Source organism: Nesoenas mayeri (genome assembly GCF_963082525.1).
Source record: "Nesoenas mayeri genome assembly, chromosome: 1".
Taxonomy (NCBI): domain Eukaryota; kingdom Metazoa; phylum Chordata; class Aves; order Columbiformes; family Columbidae; genus Nesoenas; species Nesoenas mayeri.
In genome coordinates, this window is record NC_137541.1 from 169,886,294 (window position 1) to 169,897,581 (window position 11,288).

General features: G+C 38.9%; 1 protein-coding gene across 2 annotated transcripts; it reads left to right on the plus strand.

The window, feature by feature from the left end:
- The first annotated feature begins 1,681 nt into the window (after positions 1–1,681).
- On the plus strand, positions 1,682–9,831 carry COMMD6 (COMM domain containing 6). Of its 2 annotated transcripts, XM_080363249.1 has the most exons (7): positions 1,682–1,770; positions 2,395–2,453; positions 3,048–3,113; positions 3,277–3,353; positions 4,638–4,806; positions 5,906–6,058; positions 7,110–9,831. In XM_080363249.1, the coding sequence occupies exons 1-7, from the start codon at positions 1,728–1,730 to the stop codon at positions 7,158–7,160; spliced, it is 618 nt and encodes a 205-aa protein (XP_080219375.1). In that variant the 5' UTR covers positions 1,682–1,727; the 3' UTR covers positions 7,161–9,831. The 2 variants fall into 2 exon arrangements, with proteins under 2 accessions (XP_080219375.1, XP_080219376.1); XM_080363250.1 differs by lacking the exons at positions 1,682–1,770; positions 2,395–2,453; positions 3,048–3,113; positions 4,638–4,806 and having other exon boundaries at positions 3,316–3,353.
- The last annotated feature ends 1,457 nt before the right edge of the window (positions 9,832–11,288 follow it).

Sequence of the window (11,288 nt, forward strand, 5' to 3'; positions counted from 1 at the left end):
TACATACTTTTAAAGGGAGAAACCAAGATCAGACAGACCATAAATGTATAAAGCTCATAAACACACACCGTGTTCCATAATAATTACCCTTTTCCTGAAATGTATTCTAAATTCTGTCAACAACATTTATCAAAAATACATAATTTTAAAGTAGCCAGCACTACTGCCTGATAAGTTATGTTTACTACTGTGTCACAGTCTTACACTAGATCTACTGAGACTGTAACATTGCAATACAAAAAAAAAAAAAAAAGCTAAAAGCAAATGTAAAATTTATCACTAAAAATTTATCACTAAAAAAACCTAAGAATATTTGCTATTTTTAATAGGTGAAGGATCAGTGCTGGTTTAGGGCTCCAGCCACACCCCAAAGTTAATTCAGTTAGGTTCAGTATGAAACACTTACCAAAGCTTATTCTAGAAGGAGTTTTTTGGTTTTGGTTTTTGTTTTGTTTTGTTTTTTTTAAAAAAGGCTATTTTCCCATAGAACTGAAGGCATAGTTTATCTACACAAATCATCTATGAACCACACAATTTAGTTGCATGTGTACAGGCCAATTCCACCACCCACGTCTACAGAGTACGGTCATTCCATGTATCTGTACTAAGTTCAATATACTGTATGTGCTGCAGGCTCACAGAAGAGCACAAGACTTATGTACCCAAAACTGTAACAAAGAACACCAGGAAAACCCTGATGCCAGTTAACAATAAACCCAACCGAGTAAACAACCTGTTGTGCAAACTGGGTGTGACCTAAACTGCCATTTCCAACAGCCTTCCCCGATGATTCTCACACCAGCGCCATTTCCCAAGCCACTGCTGGCGCAAGCACCAGCACGGGGGCCTGCAGGGGCAGGGGAGAGGTAGGCCCTGAGACACTGCCTGCAAGTGACGCTTTCCACCCGCTGCCTGCAGACCCAACAGGACCTTAAAACATGGCCCTGGTTTTACTTGAATCTATTTAGGAAGTGATTTACTTCAAGAATCATAGGATTACAGAATATTGGGAACTGGAAGGGACATCGAAAGACCATCTAGTCCAATTACCCCACCGGAGCAGGAATACCTAGATGAGGTTACACAGGAAGCCATCCAGGCATGTTCGAATGCCTCCAGAGTAGGAGACTCCACAACCTCCCTGGGCAGCCTGTTCTAGTGTTCTGTCACCCTGAGAAGACATTTCTTCTCAAATTTAAGTGGAACCTCCTGTGTTCCAGTTTGTATCCATTGCCCCTTGTCCTATCATTGGTTGTCACTGAGAAGAGCCTGGCTCCATCCTCGTGACACTCACCCTTTACATATTTGTAAACATGAATGAGGTCACCCCTCAGTCTCCTCTTCTCCAAACTAAAGAGACCCAGCTCCCTCAGCCTTTCCTCATAAGGGAGATGCTCCACTCTCTTAATCATCTTTGTGTCTCTGTGCTGGACTCTCTCCAGCAGTTCCCTGTCCTTCTTGAACTGAGGGCCCAGAACAAAACAAACCCTCCCCCAACAGAGAGGAACTCACACCCAACCACCTTCGAAGCGCCATAAACGAAGCAGACGACACAGCCGCGCGGGCGGAGAAACTCCGCCCTCCCCGGGAGGAAGAGCGCATGCTCCCTGCCAAGCAGCCAATAAGAACGAGGCCGCTCGCCCTGCCTCGGTCTGGTATCGCCCGAAGCCAATAAGAGCGGGGAGCGTTGTGTGGCGGAAGTTGGACCTCGGCGGGAGTGTGGCGCTATGGCTGCCGCACCCGGGATAATGCGGGCGTTGGAGGCGCTGGGTGAGGGGGTAGCGAGGGGATCTCGGGGTGCGGGGACGCTGAGGCTGAGAGACCCACTCGGGCTCGCAGTGTGGGAGGCGAGGGCTGCCTGTTCCGAAGGGCTCAGCCGGCGGGCCGCCCTGCGGAGCCACCTCGCCCCAGGCGAGCTGTTCGGGGTGGGCCCTGGCGAAGGCTTGTGGTGCGTTAGCGGGGCCTTCCCGGGTGTTCGCGGGTCGCCTGAGGGGTTCGCCACTGGGCGGTAGCCTGGCTGGAGCGGTGTGGCCGTAGGGAGAGCAGCGGTGATGTGTTGCTGGTGCCGGAGGGCAGGCGCGGTTGCCCGGTACGCGGAGGGACGCGGCGCGGATGCTGCTCCGCCGGGTCGGGGGATTATTCAGGGTTGTCAAACTGTGCAGCTGCATAGAGTCAGTCAGGGGCTCTGAGGGGCCTTATGGAGTCACGCCTCTTAGACTTGGGATGCTGAGCAGGTTATGTTACTGCTATTCATGACATTCTTTTAAAGAAAGCTTTGCTTTTAAGGTAGACGCATGTGTGATGACTTAGGAATTCTTGAGAGAGATTAGATTTATTACTGTAACACCTTAAGGATTTGCTTCTGCTCACTGTTGCTTGTGTTTTTTATTTCAGATGTTGGTAGTGTAGCAGATAAAATTAATTTAATACCTCAAGACTTTTTTGCAGAACTGGTAAGTAGGGCAATAAATGGGCTGTGGAAGAACTTTTGGCACTCTGTGATTCCAGAAAAGCTTTATATTTAGCCTGTTCTGATTTTTGTCTTTTGCAAAGGGAATCTTATGTATGTGGTAGCTTAGATTTGCATGACTCAAAAAATGGACCAGTCCTGCTAAGAGTAATGGTGTTGCTTTAAAATTTGTTTTTATCACAGGAGATTTAAAAAAATGTATTTTTGCCTTTCATCTAAAGGAGATATGAAGCTAGCTTGTCTAGAAAACATTCAACTTGTTTACCGTAGTGTGCACTTGAGCAGGATGACTGTTCAGTTAGTGTGAAAGTGGTGTGTTAAGTGCAAATAGCTAGTGAGGTAGTAACTAAAAGTCATGACTAAGTTTGCTTTTCTGGATTTGATATAGCTTTAAAACCAGTCATTTCAATGACTTTATTCTGCACTCTGCACTTAAAGCATCCTCCTGTTGTCCATTTTTGCATTAACCAGTTTCTTTTTTCTTTTGTAGTCTCCCAAGTGTTCAAACTAGCTTTGTCTTGTATATTAAAATATGCATGAAGAATGTTTTCAAACTTACTTTCAAACTTCTTTACAGTGTGGACAAATAATTCAACATCTGAACCATAAGATCCCAGGTGTAAATACAGCTGAACTGTGTCAGGTCAGTTTGGATACTAGTACTTAAAAGCAATGATATTAGCTGTGTATGCTCTAAATAATAGATTACTCAAGGCAATTTTTGTCCATGCATACATGTACAAAGCATTTTTTTATTAATGCATGGTTTATTATTATTTGTAATTGTTTGAGCATTCTGTTTCCAGAGAATTCAAACATCTGGGCTTGAGATTAATGTTGGTGACCTGGCAAAAATAGCTACCATTATTTCCTTTCTTTTTAGGTAAGCACAAAATAATTTACTTTGTCTCATGTTTGTAGTTTGGTGTTTTAGTGTTGTGTTTTTTTTTTTCCCTCCACCCCTACTTAATAGTGGTATTAAGAAATGACATCGCATGTGGGTATAAAATAAACTGATTTGGCAAAAGGGCAAAAGTTTGTAACTTTCAATACACAAAAACTTTCTGGATTTAGTTTACATTCTGAAAAAATGTAGTTATTTAATATAGGCTCACTTTTAGTAATTAAAAAAAGTAAAGTAATTGTTCTAAGAATCCTGTTTGCAAGCTTTAGAACTCACTGGCAAAATAAAAGAGGAAGTTAAGCTCTGTAGTGAAACAAAGTCAGCTAGGCCTCCGCCTGGAAAAAGCATGTTCTAAAAACTGTGTTTCTTACAGATTAGAAACCTGTATTTGTGTCTGTTTGAAGGGCACACAGTTTTATAATGTTGAACTCTGCTGTGATAAAGGTAGAGTTTTTAGGTAGTATTTTCAGCTGGTTTGCTGTAAGATTTCCTCTCTTCAGAAAGATAAAATTTTCAAGATCTTGCTTTTGCTTTTAATATCTAGTATCTGAAGATTTTGTACTGTTAATATGACTAAGGAAAATTTACCAGTGGAAATTTAACTTACTGCTTTTTCCTCTATAAAATACGAAGCTTTAGATTATATTAGACCATGCTACTTGAAGGACCAACTCTTTTTCTTTAAGAGGAGTAGACCTGCATGAACAAACCTAGGGTGGGAATTTTTCTGCGTGTTTTGTAGAAGAAATCAAGTGGCAATTTTTCTCCACACTTGCTGCCTTTTCAGTTGGTTTATTGCATCATTTGACTCATCTTAGTACTAGTTATACCATTACCTAGAGGTCCTTACTTGCCTTTTGGTGATACTTAAACTACCTCTCCTAAATGTTTAATTAAACTGCTTTGTATAATAATATTATTTAACTGCTTTATGCACACACCTTTCACTGAATTATGCCTTTTTCCAGTTGCAACAGCACTTTGAGGCTGCAATTATTTTTGTTTTTATGTTGCATGTTGTGTAAGTGCAGCAAAGCTTGGTCTCTGCATATTAAGATGCATGAAAAGTCATGTTGTTTCTTGTGTGTGGATACAGATTAGTAAAATATTCTGGAAAAAAAAAAATCACAGGCTGCTTTATTATTGTAAATTACATAGACATATAAAGCAGAAATTTAAAAATGCCTGTTTGGGGCAAAGTGAAAAATTTTATTAAACTGTGAGGAATTAAACTGATGTGGTGTTCTTTGGATATACCTATAGCACAGCAGCCAGAAACAACCTCTCTACGGAAGAACTTGTCACCACTTTGGGCAATGCAGTCAGCACGCTGCCAAAACATGCAGTGCAAGTTATTCGTCACGTATGGAATGAGCAGGGTAAATCCATTAGTGTGTCAGAAGATGCAAGAAATATGGCCACAGTGGGGCAGGTAACTAAATGACAAAGTGCAGCTGAGCTATTACTTTTTCAGAGATGTCAGTGCTTTGTCGTGTAAGTTGTATTGTCTAGCACATGGTGGTATCTTGACTGCTGAAAGCTTCCCTATATCAGTGTTGTTAAATGTCTACGCAGATAAAGCACATACAATATAAGCTGTCTAAATGCTGAACAGCTTTCTGATGTTATTGTTTGGATGTTAATGTTGCGTGTCTAACTCTTTAAAATCAGTGCTTCATAGTGGTATTAGGGGAGGTGAGTGGCAGATAATCATGTTTTAAATGTAATTTGAATTGTTCTTTAGAGTTGATAACACTAGCACCTGATTGTTTTATTTGTTTTCTCCCTTAAGTTTAATTTTTTTAAAGATACTTTCTGTCAATTTTCAGCATTCCTGTTTTTTCCTTTTTGAAAAAATACCACTGAGTTTGTGTTTTAAGGTATTTTTTCCTAACAACAGTTTAAAAGAGTACAGAATTAGGAAAAAAATAATCTTTGTCTGAGGCTTGATAGTAAGTGTCTAAAGGCTCTCTTTGCTTCTTTGTTCAACAGTTCTAAAATGGTTAAAAACAACTTACCTGCCTGAAATGTATTTGTGATGTACTTAGATTTATCTAAAATACAGTTAGGAAATGCCTTTTTTCCTCCATTATTGCATTATAAAATTCTTGGTCACTCTGAGGCTTTTCTCATGTTTCCACTTGATTTAGAAACTTAAAAAAAAACCTAATCAAAAAACAAACAAACAATCCCAAACAACAAAAAACAATTCATGAATGGTCTACAAGCCACGTGAGCTCTGTGGCTCAAGCTTCACTTAGAACTGTAAATAGACTGTACTTGACTATTGACAGTACTTGAAAAATGAAAACAGATTAAGTGAAGTAACTTATTAAATTGCTTATTTTTTCACTATTAGAAGGAAGGGGCAGATGATTTTTGTGTTCACAATATCTGAACATATATGTTTGTTTCCCATTTGATTATGAGCTCTAGATGTCCTATATAGTCTGTAAAACATCCACCCAATGGAACAGCTGTGGTAGGATAGATCTCTTTAACACTGTTTCCAATTATATTCTTCTTTGCAGTTTGTAGATATTAAATGGAAACTGGGAGTTGCGATGAGCTCCGACACCTGCCGGTCTCTGAAGTATCCTTATGTCACAGTGACGCTAAAAGTGGCAGACCCTTCAGGACAAATAACAGACAGATCTTTTGAAATGACGATCCCACAGTTCAAGGTCTGTAATCGGTGCTACTTGATTCCGTCTCTTAAAAAAGGGACATTGTTGTGAAGGTCCAACCGTATACCTCAAGGCGTATGTTTGTGTTGCTTCTTTACCAATACAGTCATTTAAAGATGAAGCATTAAACAATTACTTAAAGCACTGAAGCTAAATACTTAATTTCATAGCATTTAGTTCTACATCACTTATCTGAAAATGCTAATTTAGCTGTAATTGATATATTCTTGTACAAATAAGCCAACAACTGAAGACAGACTTTTGGGTCTTTCTTGTTAGTTATTACTCTTACCTTATTAAATTTATGGAATATTTGAAATCTGTGGAACTGTTCCCCAGCCTCAAAATCTAAAACTTGCGTTAAGCTTAACATTTGTCTAATGATTGGGAATGGAGGTTGATCTGCTTTGTCACCACTGGCTCTTAATTGCCATGCCGTCATCTGGAAACTTATGTAACTTGGTTTAATTTTGCATAAATGTGGCACTTCTGTTGTCATGCCTGCTTAAAGGGCCAATATGTCACTCAGAATATTGCACAAGGTTACAAATAAATACTTAGAGTTCGACTGGCAGGAATTTGAGAAGGATATTCTGAATGCTAAGGTGTTGTGAAAAATTGCATTCATTTTGGGTGAAACCTATTTTTATAATTTGCTGTTCAGCTACTATAAGAAATGGATGCTAAACTTGAGAAGCCTGGATTATTTCAGATGGGAATAGAAATATTTGCATGAGAAGGTTTTTTGGTGTTTTATTTGTTGTGGTGTGAGAGCTACTTTGTATTTTTCTTTCATAGCATCTTCTATTAATAGGCAAACCAAAGCAAATAAGGCATCGCTTGTTTAGATTTAATAGTGAATGTGTCCAAATGCCAATTCACCTACAAAAAGAGAAGGAGAAACTTTCAGTTCAAGCTGCAAATTGTAACTGGAGGAAAGAGGGAATGCGAGAAGCGTGGATTGTGATTTTTGTGCTGTTAATACTTTGAACTGCAGTTTGAGCTTTTCTTTAAGCAACTGAAATTTATCTTAACTCTTGCTTTTTAGAACTTCTTCAGACAGTTCAAGGAAATGGCAGCTGTTCTTGAAACAGTTTGAAGAGAACTTTTTATTTACACTGAAATTTTGGACAGACTTAGGTCAAGTAAACTTTCCATTCTGCACAGGGAATAAAGTGCCATTTTTCAGCAAGGTATGTATCCTTGTCTTTGACAGGTATTTGTGAGCATCATCCTTGCATTGCTGTGAAGATTTCTTTGCTTTTTGAATGCTTGAAGCCAACTCTGCAGTGTTTGGAAAATGTGTCCAGCTTTGTTCATTCTGATAGAGAAAAGATCATGATATGTACAGAGAAGCATCACTGTAGACTTTCTAATATTAATGAGTAAGAAACTACATTTTTAACTCTGGAGTGCGGAAAGATACCTGGAAATCTTCACTGGGGAGATACTGAGAGAACTATAAATCTCATGTTAACACTTTTGTCTGGAAAATTGAGGTGCGCTTGGACTCAAGGGCAATATTAAGGAGTGTATATAAAGTTACACATAACAAAGCATTGTGTTATTCTTGAAGAACAGCAATGTCAAGTAGTTGTAGGTATTTGCAGACCTCGCTTCCAGTCTTCTTTTAATAACTGGAGAATGTACTTGCCCAAACAGCTTGTTTACTTCAGATACTTATTTCCCACCACCTAGGCTTATGAAAACTGAGTTAATGCATTAAGCTTTTCTGCAGATCCAAAATTTTTTCTTTGAAATAAAGCCCAGACACTAATTTTAAATGAAGGTAAAAAGGTGAATTTAATTCAAAACCATTTAATATATTTTTGCTTTTGCATTTAATCCAACTCTTAATATGTGGCAGTCTGCTTGACGTTTTGATCAGCAGTCTGCTTTCTAATTAAATTGGAATATTGATGTAGCTGCCTCACTCCAAGCCCTGAACTAGAAAAGTCAAGAGGAAACTTGAAAATTCAAGCTGGAGTGTTAGCCAAGCACATCAAAAAAAGGACCACACTAAAAGTCAGCAAGATTTCTTTTTACTTTTTGTATGGTGTTGCAGGAATCCACTAGACTGTTGCATATGCTTAGTCTCAGGCAATATCCTAACCAGCAGAAATTTTACTTTGATTCTGAAGAATGGGGGCACTGCCAAAGGGGGAGTGATAAATCCAGTGTGCTTGCATGCCTTCCTTTTTTATATCTTGAGTTTTCCATAAACAAAACACAAATTGCAAATACAGTGGCGTATCATAAATACAATACTGTTGCATTTCAAGATGTGCTGGTGATGAAATAGAGTAAAATCTGGAGAGAGATAATTCAAACTGCTAAGCAAACTGAAGTTTATGCTGCAACTTTGCAACTTCAGAATGGTAGAGGCAAGAACCAGTTTTGCTGGGACAGATCTTCAAGTGATTTCAGGCTCCCTGAAGTGAGAACACCTACCTTTCTAACCCACTTAATTTTTTATTAACTTCCTTAGAAGGTAGCAGAAAGTCATGGGTAAAGGTTATGCTGTATGCATTAAAATGAACTGCAGCACATCATGCATGCTGCATACTGCAACCCTTTTAATAGAGATATACATCTCACTATTTGGGCATTATGCAGGGTGCATAAAAACAGTACTTTGGAGTTGCTTAGAAGCCCAAGTAAAACAGTGTTGGCTTTAACAAAATAGAGTAGTTTTGAGCTGTGGCCACTCAGCTGGATGATACTTCCTTTGTGCTGCTGAAGTACAAGGTGTTTGTATTGTGGTTGGAGAGAGCAGATTGCTCCTGTTTGGGATCCTCAGTGGAATGTCTCAAAATGGTCTTGGGAACAGGCTTCCCATTTGCCTTTTCCCTGTTGTCTGCAAGGGCTTAGGGCTGAACATGGTGCAAAATATCCTCTCTGTGTGTGGAAAAGTGATGTGTGAGCAGCTGATTTTTTTTTTTTAATTTGCAGAAGCTGGAGTGTAAGGCTCATATAACTGGAAAAAATTGTCCTGCTTTGGCCTAGTGAGTGAATTGGTTTACATCAATGCAACAGCTACAGGAAAATAAGTTTTGTTTTTAAGTAAAGCTGGAGCCTTACAAATACTTCCTGTTTGTTCTAGTGCACTTAAGTTCTTCATATCTGGAAATATTTGTGCCTTCATTGGAACTGAATAGAAAAGCAGATTTAATTAATCATGTCTTAACTTCTAGAAACAATCAATTTAGTAGATGCTGGAAGGTAATGAGTAAACTTTCAATTACTATTTTTGCTTAGTCCATCACCAAGAGGAGAAAGTTGGCACTCTTTGAAAAGTCTAACATGTTGTCAAGTCAAAAATTCTAGAAATATTAATGAATGTTTTTTTACATCTCTCTGAACTCCAGCATGTTGTAACTCTGGCTGGAAGATGCCTGGACATGTGTGCTATACTAGTTTACTGTCTGAGAATTTTGAGGTGTTTATGGACATCTAGGAGATGTGATTAAAAGTTGGCTATGTACCCAAACTTCTGAGATGTGTCCTGATCACTATCAGTAAGAATTCCTATACTGAGTAATGGAAGAATTAAGTACTTTATTAGGAAAAAAAAAAACCCACCAAACTAATAGTTTGCAGGGTAGCAATATTAACATGTTCAAACAAGCTGTTGAATTGTTTGTCTATATGTGCAGAAACCAGATCACTTAAAGAGAATCAGGAGTCATTGTGTGTTCCTATGTCTTCTTGATTGATAAGAAATTGTATACCAATATTTTTGTAAGTCCACCACAAACAGTCATTAAACATATAGGTAACAAAGATAAAGATGGTCTGTGTTTTATTTTAAGCCTACTGCATCAAAGTCTATATTGTAAATACTGTAATTAGTAAACTTCAGGAGTAGACTATGACTAAACTTCTTCCATTATTAAATTAGGATGAAGTTCAGGCACATGTGGTCTGTCTCTGTGATGGGGTACCAAGGAGCTGAGGGATAACTGCAGGCTGCAAGGAATATTTGTATCAATTACTTACCACTAGACAAAACATTTTATTGAACTAGGAAGAGACAGAGGACATATGAGATTAATGAGATTTTGCAGGAAATTGCATTCAAGTGGTTTTCTTTCCTTAACTGTATGTAGGAGTGAAGTAAACAATTTTCAACATTTGCCTGGAACAGAGCAAGAGGAAGGAAGAGGGGTGTGAAAAAATGGTCTTGCAAGGTAAACAAACCCAAAGGAAGGAATAAAGAAGGAATCTCCTGGCAATGACTGTCTGTCATCACATGACTTTTTTGTGTGTTTCAAACACACCAGACCATTTGCAGAAAGCTGTTTTGTAGAAAAATGGAGAAAGGCCCACCAAATAGCTGTAGTCCTATCTGCGCACTAGTGTTTTATATACTTAGCTTCTGCACACTTTAGCCTAGTCATTGCCAAAGTAAGAACATGTCTCCATTCCTACTTCCACAAAATTATACTGTCTTTAACCATGTTTTAAAGGTATGTCACTTTGGTTTTTAATGTGAACCTGTCCCTCTTTATTTTTTACTTTCCTGTTTCAAGCCTTTGCACTATGTTTGGACACCTGAAGATACATTAGCTTGGACCAACTAAATACAAAGGTACATTGATAAACTGGGGGAGTGGAAGAATGTTTTTTCTTCCTGTTTGCCCTGTTCCCTCTGGTGTTTGAATGTTTTATTACCCTCTTAACTGTGGGACTAATGAGAGGGTAATTTCCACTCCTTTGCAGAGGCATGCAGGGCTCTTCTGTTTAGCCCTTGCGGGTACTAGAATAACACACACAAGTTCCTGAGTCATTTAATCTATCTGCAGCAAAAAATGCCCCGTCTTTGAAGAACTTTTGCAATGGGGCAGAGACTTAAAATTCTGCAGTCTCCAACCTATCTACTACCCTGTGGTGGATCATGGTAGCAGTTGTTTCCCAGATGGATTTTTAGTTAAATGTTATACACCTGTTGGTTGGGCTGCTAGCTTACTGGGCACTTGCTTAGTTCCCAAGTTCAAATTATATATAGAATAGTCATACATGTATAGTACATGAAATAATAAGTGCCTTGACCTGGGTTGAGCTTGCACACTGTGCTGCCACTCTGTCTTCTCTTTCTGAGGCTGGGTCACTTCATGAACAGCTGGATTTGCTTGTCACTGTGCCATTTGGGCTAAATGTTTGTTTCTACTGTACAGCACTGTCCATAAATACCCATCCAGTTCCACTCTTGGTGCTTAAGTGTGTG